Source organism: Quercus robur, chromosome 10 (assembly GCF_932294415.1).
Source record: "Quercus robur chromosome 10, dhQueRobu3.1, whole genome shotgun sequence".
NCBI lineage: Eukaryota > Viridiplantae > Streptophyta > Magnoliopsida > Fagales > Fagaceae > Quercus > Quercus robur.
In genome coordinates, this window is record NC_065543.1 from 42536215 (window position 1) to 42551977 (window position 15763).

General features: G+C 34.4%; 1 protein-coding gene across 1 annotated transcript; it reads left to right on the plus strand.

The window, feature by feature from the left end:
• Positions 1–10067: 10067 nt before the first annotated feature.
• Positions 10068–11185, plus strand: LOC126702429 ((+)-cis,trans-nepetalactol synthase NEPS1-like). Its single transcript, XM_050401127.1, has one exon. The coding sequence runs from the start codon at positions 10204–10206 to the stop codon at positions 11002–11004; it is 801 nt and encodes a 266-aa protein (XP_050257084.1). The 5' UTR covers positions 10068–10203; the 3' UTR covers positions 11005–11185.
• Positions 11186–15763: the final 4578 nt, after the last annotated feature.

Consider the following 15763-nt stretch of genomic DNA (forward strand, 5'->3'; position numbering starts at 1 on the left):
TATTTTACAATTCAGTATACATCACATCTTCTATTCTTCAATTTTATACATTAAAATAATATTAAAAAAACCAACACTAAAGCATTTGAAACCAACATGGTTGCATTTGAATAAACAAATAATAAAAAATTTTGCAACATGCTACAGTGTGGTTCCATAAATGAAAACGCATTGTAGCATGTTGTAAAAAATTTTGAAATTTAGAACATCTCATAAAGCATGGATATTAATATTTGATGTGCCAAATATCAAAAATTTGACATTTGACATACTTGATACGAATGCTCTGGCAACATCTTTTAACTAAACTCTTTTAAAAATAGTCAATCATACACCGATAATGATTTCATCTTTAAATCTTATGGTGGAGATGACTTTTCCTTGTTTTACTTTTTAGTTTTTGGAAGTACTCGAGGGTCATTGGCCTTGGGATATTTAATTATTAGAGGGTGCTTTAGTTATTTGCTCTCTCCCTTCACTTGAACTCTCTCATTTGGATTAAATGGTCCGGTGCTTATTAGCTTTGTCATCCTGAAAACAACCCTTGCAATTTTTTATTCAAAGTTGGCGATTCAAACAAAGTTGGTGCATTAGGGAATATGCCTAATTGATTAGGAGGGTATATTCTTCAACAACCGATGTTAAAATCTATTAAGAAGTTTGAAATCTAGTTTTAAATTACTAGATCATATATTTGTGTAGGACTAGGGGTTAAAAATATATATAGCTCTCACAATTTTTTTTAATTTGATCAAGTTGGCGGTTCAAAGTGGAGCATATATATATATATATATATATATATATATATATATATATATATATATATATATATATATCACTTGAGGAGGCACCTACAAATCTCTCATTTTGGATCTCAACGGAGAGGAACTACTATGATGATATGATCACGTCTAATTTGAACCACGATTGATTTTCCGTTTTCCTATCCTTTTCTTATTCATGATATAATTTATAAAGGTTTGAAATTTTAAATTTTAAATTGTATGACCCCTATATAAAAAAAGATTCGGTAGAAGGAGGGATTTCTTGAGATAGGAAGATGGCGAGAGTGAGGATGTAAATTTTTTTTTGAAAAAAAAAAATAATGTATAATTTTTCTGAGTTGAAAAAGGCATATCTCTTCATAAGCATGTGCAACAACCCACTTAATTTACCCAAATTGCGCGAATCGCGTTCACATACCTTGTAGTGAATATGATATTTATCTTTTGGTGGATTAGGTGGGTCCACTACTACTAGGGTAGTGGGTTTTGTTGGGTGTTTAATTTTTTCATACAATATAGAATTTTTATTCTAATGTAATCTAAATGTATATGTATTTGAAACCCCCTTTTGGAGACTTGAACCCCTAACCCTTACTCCCACACCTCACAAGCACTTATACTTGTGGAGTGACTATCGCACCAAGAGTGTATGATGATTTGTTGGTTGTTAGGTGGACTTCTTTCAAAACGCCAAGACCCAACCTAACCCCCATATATATATATATATATATATATATATATATATTAGCCTTTGAGCATAGGCTTACGTGCGTACTCAGAAACTCTTTTTTTTTTTTTTGGTAAACGTTAATAATTTGCATCTATTCAAATTTAGAAATATATTTTTAATTTTTAAACAAATAAAAATAATAAATTTTAGAGATAAGTAGTAACTGTAATTTCTCTTTTGAACCTGAAGAGAAACAAATCCTAAATTTTAGAAATTCTCTTTTTGAATTCAAATTGAAATTTGTTATTTGACATTTATGACCCTATTTCTAAATGAAGTTACCATTTATTAATAAGGGTATTTTTGAACCACATAAAAGCCTACTTGAAAGAGGGAAATCCTCTTATATATATATATATATATATATATATATATATATATACACACACACACACACACATACTAGCCTCTAAGCATGCGCATTGCACATAATCAGAGGCTTTTCTATATATTTGTGTAAAAATTAATAATTTGTATCTATTATAGAAAAGGAAAAAAAATGTGAAGAGAAAAAAAAAATCCTAAATTTTAGGAATTCTCTTTTTGAATTCAAAATGAAATTTGTTATTTGACATTTATGACTCAATTTCTAAATGGAGTTGCCCTTTATTAATAAGGGTATTTTTGAACCACATAAAAGTTCAGTTGAAAGAAGAGAATCCTTACACACACACACACACACACACACACATTAGCCTCTAAGTTGCGCGTACTCAAAGGCTTTTCTATTGTTTTAGGTAAAAGTTAATAATTGGTATCTATTATAAAAAAAGGAAGAAAAATAAAGCGAAACTACACTATTGATTCCTGAAGTTACCCTGTGTGCACAATTGGTTCCTTAAGTTTGAAGCGAAATTACAATTCAGTATACATTACATCTTCTATTCTTCAATTCTCTATATTAAAATAATATTAAAAAAACCAACACTGAAGTATTTGAAACCAACACGGTAGCATTTGAATAAACAAATAATAAAAATTTTCGTAACATGCTACAGTACGGTTCCATAAATGAAATCGCATTATAGCATGTTGCAAAAAATTTTGAAATTTGGAACATCTCATGAAGTATGAATATTGGTGTTTAGTATACCAAATACCAAAAATTTAGCATTTAACACAGCTGATGGAATGCTCTAACAACATCTTTTAACTAAACTCTTTTAGAAATAGTCAATCATACACCTGTAATGATTTCGTCTTTAAATCTTATGGGGATGACTTTTCCTTGTTTTACATTTTAGTTTTTGGAAGTACTCGAGGGTCATTGGCCTTATGGGATATTTAATTATTAGAGGGTGCTTATAGTTACTAGCTCTCTCCTTTCACTTGAACTCTCTCATTTGGAATAAATGGTCCGGTGCTTATTAGATTTGTCATCCTGAAAACAACCCTTGCAATTTCTTATTCAAAGTTGGCGATTCAAACAAAGTTGGTGCATTAGGGAATATGCCTAATAGATTAGGAGGGTATATTCTTCAACAACCGATGTTAAAATTTATTAAGAAGTCTGAAATCTTGTTTTAAATTACTAGATCATATATTTGTGTAGGACTCGGGGTTAAAATATAGCCCTCACAATTTTTTTTTTTTAATTTGATTAAGTTGGCAGTTCAAAGTGGTGCATATATATATATATATATATATATATATATATATATGTTAAGGCCATATTTTATACAATAGGCTAATCCTTTTACAAAATGCACTTTACTTGTAATTGAGTAGATCTAGGATGAGTTTAATACTTCAAGAAATAAGAGTTCAAGTCAAGTATTAAAGTCATAAAGATTAGACTAAGAAATAAGTGAAGAAAAGTTGTTCATTAAAACTCGACAGATACCTCAATAGAAACAGTATCTATCAAAATTTAAGAACGAAGCTCAACAGAAGCTAAATTTGTCGAGATCTGCGAAATTAGAATTTCCAGATCTGATTTTTGGCCCTAGCTGACATGTATGTTTAAGGTTTCTTTTGTCACAACCCTAGACATATATAAGATTTATTTTAAAAGCCATTATAAGTCTCAGAAATTCTCCCATTAAAAAACCACACAACATTATTTCAGGTTGGGTCGTCATCCAAATCAAACACAACTAAGTTCCACAAAGCCCAAAAAATCTCCCACTTGGAGACTAGTTCAATCACCAACATCAACCGCAATCCTCCAAAAACAATCCCTCATCCCTGCAACTCATCCTCCTGTCCTCAAGCTAGAAGACCAACTGAAGCTGCACATAGCTTCAACTTCTCAATAGTGACATCGTTAGTCAACATGTCTGCCGGATTCTTAGATCCACAAATCTTCTCAAGCATTATTAGCTTATCTTCAACAAGGAAACGGATAAAGTGGTATTTTGTCTGTATATGCTTCGACTTTGAATGAAAAGCCGAATTTTTAGAAGAAAAATTGCACTCTGACTGTCACTTTGTAGAATGTCCATCTCCTGCTTCTTACCTAATTCATCTAAGAAGCCATGTAGCCAAATCATCTCCTTTCTAGTTTCAATTGTTGCAACATACTCAATTTCTGTAGTAGACAAAGTAACAATCTTTTATAGATTTGAAACCTAAGATATAGCTGTACCACCCAGAGTAAAAAAAATCCAGTAGTACTCTTTCTACTATCAATATCACCAGCAAAATTAACATCTACATAACTCTACAGTTTCAAACTTGCACCTGTGAAGCAAAGACATGTATCTGATGAACCCCTCAGATAACTCAAAATCCACTTGATTGCCTCCTAATGTTGCTTTCCAGGCCTACTCATGAATCTGCTCACAACTCCCACTGCATGTGTAATGTCTGGCCTTGTACACACCATAGCATATATCAGGCTGCCAATAGCTGAGGCATAGGGCAATTTGCTCATACGGTCCCTTTCTTCTTCTATCTTTGATGAGTGTTCTTTGCTTAGTTTGAAATGACTACCCGAGGGTTTGCTCACTGGTTTAGCTTCATTCATGTTGAACCCATTGAGAATTTTCTTCACATACTCTAACTGTGAAAGATTTAATGTACCATTAGCCTTGTCTTTAATGATTATCATACCAAGGATTTGCTTTGCAACTCCCAAATCCTTCATTGCAAATTGTTTTGACAATTGCTTCTTTAGATTATCAATCTCCTCAATGCTAGACCCTGCAATGAGCATATCATCAACATACAACAGTAAAATGATGTAAGAATTGCCAAAGAACTTCACATAGCAACAGTGAACAGCTTCACATCTCTTGAACCTAATTCTATGCATAAAACTGTCAAATTTCTTTACCACTGTCTTGGAGCTTGTTTTAGACCATACAAGCTCTTTTTCAATTTGTAGACTAGATTCTCTTGTTCCTGAACAATGAACCCTTCTGGCTGAGTCATGTAAATGTCTTCCTCCAAGTCACCATGAAAGAATGCCATCTTCACATCTATCTGTTCAAGATGTAAATTTTCTGCAGCCACCATTCCCAGTACTAGTCTGATTGTTGACATCTTCACAACTGGAGAAAATATTTCTGAGTAGTCAATGCCCTTCTTCTATTGGAACTCTTTGACAACAAATCTGGCCTTGTAACACTTGCTACTATCATTCTTATTCTTTATTCTGTATACCCACTTGTTGTGCAAAACTTTCTTTCCTACTGGCAATTCAGTCAATTCCTATATCTGATTCCCCAATAAGGAATCCATCACATCCTTCACACCTAACTCCCACTTGCTTGAATTTTCATCCTGCAAAGTTTCATCATAACATTCTAGCTTACCACCATCAGTCAATAGGAGATAATTTAGAGCAGGTGAATAACGCTGTGTAGGTTTAATGGTCCTGGAAGATCTACGGACTTCAGCTACAGGTGTACTTTGATCTACCTATGAATCTAAACTTTCTTCTTATCTTTTTCACCCCTATTCTGGACAGTACTTTCAGTCAATTCATTTAAGTTGACAAACTCAGATTTCTTTTGATCTATCTCTGTAACATCTGGCACTACAATTGACCTGTCCTTATGCATAACCTGTTCATTGAATATCACATTTCTACTTCTAATGATTTTTTTGTTTTGTTCATCCTAAAATCGATAGCCAAATTTCTCATCACTATAGTCAATGAAAAAAACATATTTTAGACTTTGCATCAAATTTACTATGAGCAATAGAATCAATATGAATATAAGAAACACAATCAAAACTTTTAAATGGGAAAACTTTACCTATTTACCACTTCAAACCTCTTCAGGAAGTTCGAACTCCATGGGAACTGATGGTCCTCAGTTTTTCAAGTAAGCTGCAATACTAACAGCATTAGCCTATAAAGTTTTTGGTAATTTAGTATGCAACCTTATACTTTTAGCACGCTCATTGAGAGTTCTGTTCATGCGCTCAGCCACACCGTTCTGTTGTGGTGTCTCAGGAATAGTCTTCTCCATCCTAATTCCATGTGCAGCACAATATTCACTGAACCCTTCATCTATGTACTCTCCTTCATTGTCTGACCTCAAACATTTTACTTTTAGAGCTGTTTCTTTCTCAACCATAGCCTTCCATTTCTTAAAAGTCTCAAATACATCAGATTTATTTTTCAGAAAGTAAACTCATACCTTTCTGCTTGAGTCATCAATGAAAGTGATGTAATACCTTGAACCTCCAATGGATGCAATCGGATAAGGCCCCCATAAATCAGTGTGTACTCCAATTTTTCAGCCTTCGATATCCTACCAGTTTTCAAGAAGCTCACATTTTTTTGCTTTCCTAAGATGCAACTTTCACACATGTCAAAATCAATGGACTTTAATTCTGGTAGTTTCCCTTTTGACAGCAGCATCTTCATCCCTTTCTCACTTATGTGACCAAGTCTATGGTGCTATAGGTTTGTATCAGTACTTGTTTCAACAACTGCAATTGTGTCTCTTGAAGTTGAGGTCATATATAGAGTACTAGCCTTCTTTCCACGGGCCAATACTCTAACTCCCTTTGTAACCTTCCAAGTACCACCAACAAACAATATTGCATGCTCTTCATCATCAAGTTATCTAATAGAAATCAGATTCCTCCTCAAGTCAGGAATATGTTGAACCTTCTCCAGTAACCAAACAGACCCATTGGTAACAATATCCAGACGCTTCCCATATCCACAAAATCCAAGGCTATACCATCAGCCAAATACACCTTACCAAAATCACTTACAACATAGTTCTGTATGATTTCTTGGTGTGGAGTGGTATGAAACAAAGCTCCTGATTCCAAAACTGAATCATCAAGTAGACTGTCTACTGCAAGAAGTAATGCATCTTGTACCTCTTATGTTACAGTATTAGCAGAATCATCTTCATTCTTCTCCTTATGACTTTTGTATTGCCTCCTAAAGTGACCCGTTTTCTTACAGTTCCAGAATTGTACTTGTTGGCCTGATCTAGATTTACTTCTGTTCTAATTAGAATTTCTAGATTTTGATCTACTTTGCATTTCTGTCATTACCTCTGCTTCTTGTCTCAAGGTTTAGGGCAGAACCAGATCTTAAGGTTTCACCTGCATCTCTTCTGCGAATCTCCTCAGCCAAAATTAAATCTCCTATGTCATTGTACTTAAGCTTTTCCTTTCCTGTAGAATTTCTTATTGTCATCTTCATTGCCTCCCAACTGTTTGGCAAAGAAGCCAAAGTGATTAGTGTACGAATCTCATCATTAAAATCAATTTCTATAGATGACAATTGATTTGTGATAGTGTTAAATTCGTTCAGATGCTATGCTACTAATGCATTATTTGCCATCTTCAAATTGAACAATTTATTCATCAGATGCACCTTGTTGTTTGCTGACGACTTTTCATACATACCAGACAAAGCCTTCATCAGATCTGCTGTGGTCTTCTCCTTTACATCATTCTGTGCAACAAACTTAGACAGAGTTAACCTGATGACTCCCAATACCTATCTATCAAGAAGAACCCATTCCTCATTCTTCATAGTTGCAGGTTTTTCCCCTAAAAGTGGCAGATGCAACTTCTTCCCATAAAGATAATCCTCGATTTGCATTCTCCAAAATCCAAAGTCTGTGCCATCAAACTTTTCTATTCTAGACATCTTTCCTACTTCCTTTACCATTGCTCCCACTCAAACCTAATCCTAGGCTCTGATACCAATTGTAAGGAATTAACACAAAATTTCCAAACCTATAAGAAACAAAATAGAGAAAACACATACCAAAGAAAAAAATAATAATCACACACACAAGACAATATTAACGTGATTCAGCAATTTGCCTACGTCCATGGAGTTGCAGGGATTTCACTATTATCATGGAAAAATACAAAATGCAGTAGTACAGTTTTTCTATCTCTCAAAAACTACAACAACAAAACCCTAATCACTAACTAGGCTTAGAAAATCTCCCATTAAAAAACCACGTAACATTATTTTGGGTTACGTCGTCATCCGGATCAAACACAATTAGGCTTCACAAAACCCAACACAAGTTGCTGGAGTTAGTCACGTATTGGGATTTGTACAAAAGGATGGCGTTCATATATTAAAGAGTTTAGAGGTTCTGAAGGAGTAGAAGGTTTCTGTTGTACGTTCATTTACAGGGATTATAGAGTTTAGGTACAAAAGTTTTGTACTAAATCTGAAACTTCTCTTTATTATAGTGAATTGCTTTTCGGTAAGGTTTTCCCCCAAGGTTTTTTTACTGTAAAACTAGTTTGTTTCATTGGTTTTCCTAGGTCATCATATCTTGTCTTATTTACTATTCCCCTGTGCGTGATATTGATGTTTGTTTGTTTTAACAAGTTTTATTCATAATAAATCTAATTAACAACTTGGGTTTAAAACTTGTTAATTCTATCAATCGGAGTCTAAATTTCCCAATAATATATATATTTATATATATCACTTGAGAAGGCACCTACAAATCTCTCATTTTGGATCTCAACGGATAGGAACTACTATGATGATATGATCACATCTAATTTGGATCATGATTGATTCTCCGTTTTCCTATCATTTTCTTATTCATGATATAATTTATAAAGGTTTGAACTTTGTATTGTATGACCTCTATATAAAAAAGATTCAGTAGAAGGAGGGATTTCTTAAGATAGGAAGATGGCGAAAGCGAGGATGTAATTTTTTTTTTTTTGAAAAAAAAAATTAACGTATAATTTTCTGAGTTGAAAAAGGCATGCCTCTTCATAAGCATGTGCAACAACCCACTTAATTTACCCAAATTACTCGAATCGCGTTCGCATACCTTGTAGTGAATATGATATTTATCTTTTGGTGGATTAGGTGGGTCCAACTACTAGGGTAGTGGGTTTCGTTGGGTGGTTTTTTTTTTTTTTTTTTTTTTTTTTACAATATAGAATTTCTACTTTAACCTAATTTAAATGTATATGTGTTTGAAGCTCCCTCTAAGAGACTTGAATCTCGATCCTTGCCCCCCACACTTCATAAGCACTTATACTTTTGGAGTGATTATCACACTAAGAGTGTGTGATGGTTTGTTAGGTATTAGGTTGACTTCTTTCAAAACGCCAAGACCCAACCTAACCTCATATATATATATATTAGCCTTTGAGCACAGGCTTACCCGTGTGCTCAAAAGCCTTTTTTTTTTTGTTGTAAATTTAATAATTTGTATCTATTATAATTTAAAAATATATTTTTTATTTTTCAAATAAATAAAAATAATAAACTTTAGAAATAAATAGTAACTGTAATTTCTCTTTTGAACATGAAGGGAAACAAATCTTAAATTTTAGGATTTCTCTTTTTGAATTCAAAATGAAATTTGTTATTTGACATTTATGACCCTATTTTTAAATGAAGTTATCGTTTATTAATGAGGATATTTTTGAGTCACATAAAAGTTCAATTGAAAGAGGGGAATCCTCTTATATGTATGTATGTATGTATGTATACACACACACACACACACACACACACACATACTAGCCTTTAAGCACGTGCGTTGCGCGTGCTCAGAGACTTTTATATTTTTTTGCGTAAAAGTTAATAATTTGTATTTATTATAGAAAAAAAAAAAAAAAAAACAACAACAACAACAACAACAACGTGAAGAGAAAAAAATTTTTAGGAATTTTCTTTTCGAATTCAAAATGAAATTTGTTATTTAATATTTCTGACTCAATTTCTAAATGAAGTTACCTTTTATTAATAATGACATTTTTGAACCAAATAAAAGTCTAATTGAAAGAGGTGAATCCTCTTATATATATGTACTAGTCATGAAAATATATAAATATATATATATATATATATATAACATAGCCTTTTACTTAATTTTATCAAGTTTTAACACGTTCATTTATTATATTTATCTAAAATTTATCATTTACTCTAATTTGTGAAAACTATGCGATAAAATTCGTATAAATTTTAATTGTGGCCAACAAAATAGGAGCCACCAATCTACTTGTCCACACTTTCATTATCTCTTTTTGGATATATGGACATCCTTTCTTGCGAGTAGTTTGTCAACATTACTACATAATCTTACAAATATATTTATTTTTTAGAACATATTCATTTAATTCATCAATTACTTTGATCCGTTCGTGTACAATATTATAAATTTGTGGCCGACAAAATAATGATCTCGTTTACATATATGGACAACCTTTGTTGAGAGTAGCTTGTCAATACTTCACTGATCAGTCACTTGGCTCAAACAAAACAAAATGACAGACTCCACCTCTTCAAACAACAAGCTCCAAGGCAAGGTGGCCATTATCACCGGAGGCGCAAGCGGCATGGGCGAGGCTACGGCTCGCGAGTTCGCCGCTCACGGCGCACGAGCCATCGTCATCGCCGACGTCCAAGACGAAAAGGGCCAAAACGCCGCCGCGTCAATCGGCTCCAACGTATGCACCTACGTACACTGCGATGTCAGCGACGAGGAACAAGTCAAGAACTTAGTAGACTCCACGGTGAAAGCGTACGGACGCTTGGACATCATGTTCAGCAACGCGGGCGTGGGGAGATCCACCCACGCGTGCGATCAGACCGTGCTGGACATGGACCTGTCGGCTTACGACAAGCTCATGGCGGTGAACGCGCGCGGATCGGCGGCGTGTGTGAAGCACGCGGCGAGGGCGATGGTGGAAGGGCGCGTGAGGGGGAGCATCGTTTGTACGGCGAGCATAGGGGCGAGTGTTGGCAGCGAGAAGTTGGTCGACTACGTGATGTCGAAGCACGCGGTGCTGGGGTTGGTGAGGTGCGCGAGCTTGAAGCTGGGCGCGTATGGGATACGCGTGAATTGTGTTTCACCAGGACCAGTTGGGACGCCGATGTTGAAGGACATTTTGGGGAATGAAAATGATGAGGAAGTGGATAAGATGGCAGAGTCGAATTATACTTTGAAAGGTGGGGTGGTGAGACCCAAAAATGTGGCTGACGTTGTGGTGTTTCTTGCTTCTGAGGATTCCCAGTTTGTCACTGGCCATAATTTGGCTATGGATGGTGGGTTTCTTAGAGTTTAGAATTCGGCTAAGTAATCCGTTAGAATGACCCAATTGTGCGTATATGGGTTCGTTTGTAATAGTTGAAGATGCAATTATCAAATACAGTAACTCTTTCTCTATGTGATCATAAAGTTAAGAATGAAGGAGCATGATCAATGAAGCACTGATGTTGAAATGAAATAAAATAATTCTTTAGATTGGTGTAGTGATTAATTAAAAGATTTGATAGTTTCACTAATGGTGTTTACACTCTTTGGCAACATATCAAACTCCTTGGCATTTTGTGGTAGAACACTAGCAATAGTGGTGCTAAATAGTTAAATAGTTATTTTTAACACCAACAATTCTACAAAGTGGGTTACGATAGTTGAGCTAAATTTAAAAATTTTAGTTTCTTATCGTGCACAGCTATGGACAGCAGCAAGAAGTTAAAACAAAAAAAAAGATATATATTTTATTAAATTTTCCATTAAAATACTGTTTTTTTTTTTTTTTTTTCTTATTCTTTTTTCTTTTCTCTTCCCATTTCAGCTTATCTCTCTCTGTCTCTCTCTCTCTCTCTCTCTCTCTCTCTCTCTCACGTTACTTCCCTCTCTCAAACCAAAGCTCCTCTCTCTCTCTCTCTCTCTCTCTCTCTCTCATCTCACAGATTAAGTCACGCCCTTGCCACCTCCCTTGAATCCATCTCTTTTCTCTTTGCTCAGATTGGAATGCCCTTGCCGCCACACTTGAATCCCTTGAATCCATCTCTTTTCTCTTCACTTATATCAGAATTTGGGTGTGGGGGAATGGTGTTTGATTTTTTTTTTTTGGTGGGTTTGGAGGTTTGGTGGCTATGGTGGTGGATTGGTGACTATGATGGTGGTTTGGTTTGTTATTTTGTTTGTGGGTTTGGTTGTGTCTGTGTTGGTGATGGTGGTTATGGAGGTTGTTGCTGCTAGAGTGGTAGTGGAGGTGATTGTGGGTGGATGAAAGGTTGTTGTGGTGGATATTTTTTTATTTTATTTTAATGAGTTTTTTAAGATTATTTTAATCAAATAGCTAAAAATATAAATCCATTGATGTTAGGTATATTATAAAGTGAAGAAGTAAAATAGATAAAGTGAATTTTGTAGGTGCTGAATAGTTTAATTTTTAACTCCATTGATGTGGATGCTCTTATGTGGAACATTATACGTGGCAATTTGAAACAAAAATTTAGTTTCCCTACATAAATGTTCTAAAGTCTACTTCGAAGTTCAGAATGACTTGGATAGGCCAAAAAGTGGGTGGGGAGAATAGTCACACAATGAAGATAGATGATTTCAACAAGGGATTGGTGGGTTGGGTCAGGTTTTGAAATTTGTTTTTAGAGTGGGTTGGGTTCGAGTCATAAAATTCACAAATCTGCCATAACCTAATCCACCTATATTTAACATATATTTAAAATTTAAAAATATATTATACAATTTCGTTATTTACTTTTTTACCTATCTTCCCAAATAAAACCTATGGGGATGAAGGGCCCAAGAGTGTATATCGGGCTGTGGGCCTTGTTCGAGGACATTTAACAGTCTAAGGACAGGTAGGCTTTAACGGAAAGATACCAATCGGTGAGTTATGGAAGGATTCTGGCCATAAAGGTTTGGTAAGGTTGTCTAAGGAGAAATGCCTCCTTAGCTAAACATAGCAGATGTCAGAAGGTTTGGCTTGCCATCAAGAGCTATGCTCCGAACGATTCTACTGGTAAGGATAAACATTAGGAGGGAATAGGACAAAGGGAAGCTAAAAAATATCCAAGAGAAAGCAGCTACCACCGCATTAAAAGCTCTGCAGCTAACTCTCTGATCATATTAATATGGAGATAATACATGAACAGTAATATTCAGCCTTACAACTATTCCCAAAGACTCCAGGAAAGTGTTGATGGGACAAGGATAAAAGCCAGCAACTTGATCTACATGTGAAGGGTTGAGATGAAGGAAACAGTAGAATATAAAGAAGAAAGACCCCAATTACAGGAGGATCATCTGAGAATCTATAGGAAAAACACTATAGCAATAAGAACTAGACTTGTAATAAAATTGAAAAGAGGCCTATACAAGATATACTCTCCTCTAACTTTGCCAAGGAAGATTTTTTTGCACGAAACTTGTTTATCTTTGCTTTCTTATCATCTTTAACCCATCACGATTGTTGTCTAACTCATTGAAGTTTAGTTTCCAGCCCACTCTCTAAAAATTCATTGTGTTGGGCTCTTTGGGCCTGAATCATTTTACCTTCTGGGTTTAGGAATCAAAACGTGCTCTTACAAAACCTAAACCCTAAGTTCTCCTCATATATTTTGCATTGGTTTGGTATTATGCTCAGGATTATCTGGTTGTAAATTTGCTCTTATTTGTAGTGGTGTTGTTCTAATTCTCAATTTAATATTAATAATAGTAATTAAAAAAATTTGTCCACCCTGATCCACGTGAGTTAGGTTGGGTTAGGCTAGACCCCTATTGTATGTCGGGTTGTATAGGATTTTTTTTAACCCACCATGGTGGGTTGGGTTGATAAAACCCCTCTACCCAAACCATGCATGCCCATAGTTTCGACATGTCAATCCATTTTTTAACAAAACATAAAAGGGTCCACATCTGAAGACAAAACAACAAAAGTGAGTATTTTTAGCTATTTTAGGGTGGTTATTAAGAAACTTAAATTATACAGAACCTAAAAAAAAAAGGAATTTGAATATATCAACATCACCAATATATATATATATATATATATATGAAAATTTTCAATTTCTTTCTACAAACAAAATTAAAAAGCAAAAAGAGATTGATGAAAATAGGTGAGAATTAAGAATGATGAGATGAGTAATTAAGTGAGAAAGAACCTGAAAATAATAATAGAGAAAATAAAAATGGGAAAAGTGAGAGAAAACAATGAATGATACATGTTGTGATTGCAAGCCAAGCCACTAAAGAGTAGAACTCTCAACGCCGTTGAGGAGAACTCACTGCCACAATCTCTCTCTTGGTACCATTTTTTAGGAAAATGACATTTGGGATTATTTATTTATTTTTATGAAATGAGTTGAATAAGTTACGAATATGAATGTTTAGGTTTTTTTTTTTTTTTTTTTTTTTAAATGAGCATTTGTTAAATATTTTATTCATTTGTTTCTGTTTGGTCTAATCTTGTTATTTGGGCTCATTTTTATAAGAAATGTTATGTTCACAATATTTTCACAATAAATCTTAAGTGATAGATTATTACTAGTTGTTACGAGTGGACAAAAAAATAATTTAAGTGGTGGGTTAAAATTAGAGTCATAAGCAACTTACCACCTATGATTTATTGTGAAAGTGCTATGAAAATGTTGTAGACATAATACGTCTCCTTTTTTTGTTGTTATTTGAACTTTTATTTATGTTTTTGTTTAAGGGCTTAAGGATTATGGTTGGAGGGTTAAGATTATTGTTGTGAGTAATACTAGAGACACAACAAAATGTCACAACAATTCTTATATTAGCATAAAAAAAAAACAAATTAGGAATTAAAAAAGGCCCATGTGTGAGTTGGCATTTTAATTTTAAAATGTTGTGAAATTGTTGTGACATTTTATTCTGTTCCTAGCATTATTCTTATTTTCATTGTATCCAAATTCTTGAGATTATCAACTCAAGGTGGTCAATATCTTTTTTAGGAAAGAAAAAATGTACTAATTTAAATATAATTGTGTTATATATATATATATATATATATTGCAAGTATAATTTGTTTTTGGCAAGTCAAGGTGGTCATAAGACCACGCTGACTATATATGTGCAGTAGCCCTTGTTCCTATCTAGAGATCTAGCAAATTCAAACTTGATTACAAATAATTGAGATTAATACCTTCTAGACGGCTGAGATAAAAAGTTATAAATTTAGGGGCTATTTGGATTTGCTGTTTCCGTAACACATAACTCTGTTTCCATAACTCATAACTCAAAAATGGTGGGACCCATGGCTGAAAAGTCCGTTTGGATTTTGTTTACAGTTTTTGTTTCCATCACTCAATTCTCCGATTTTTGAGTGATGAGTTATGAAAACTGAAAACACATTTTAGGTATTTTCAGTTTCCATATCTCTGTTTTTAATGACATTTCCGTAAATAACACTACATACTTGGTCCCACAGTCAGAGCAATACACGTGAGGCACTCCTTTTGATGCTCTTCAGTAAAGCAGAGCTCTCACATCTCAGACTTCTCTCATCTCCATTCTAGTACTGCCACAAGCTAAAAGAAGCTCTCACTGCCCTCACCTCCTCACGCACTATTTCACCGATTCGAGCTCAGCCAACCCGCGCCGCCGTGTCACGGTCACACATTGCTTCATGCGCCAACCAAACCCCGACCTCTTTCTTAGCTGTTATCACAGAAATCCGAAGGTATTCTTTACATTTGAGTTGTTTATATATCTAATTTGTTGGTAATAGCAAGATATTTCGCATTTTATACATCGAATCAAGGATTGGTGATGAGAAGTTTGCTTCTCTCTTTTTTTTTTTCTTTGTTGATTTAATTGTATCAACCTGTGGTGATGGGTTTTCAACCCATTGTGATGAAAGTTTGCCTCTCTGCTTTTTTTTTCTTTGTTTGATGTTTGGGTAAGCATCTGATTTGATCTATTGAAACCCGGCTTAATTTTGAACCTCCTAGATCAAACAAAACCCCAATCCAAAGTTCCAAACACAAACCAAATCAAAGAAAATTCATATGAGCAAACCAATGAAAATTCCTACTTAACAAAAATTTCCA

Coding starts and splice junctions, on each gene's coding strand:
- LOC126702429 (XM_050401127.1), top strand. CDS start 10,204: ATGACAGACTCCACCTCTTCAAACAACAAGCTCCAAGGCAAGGTGGCC.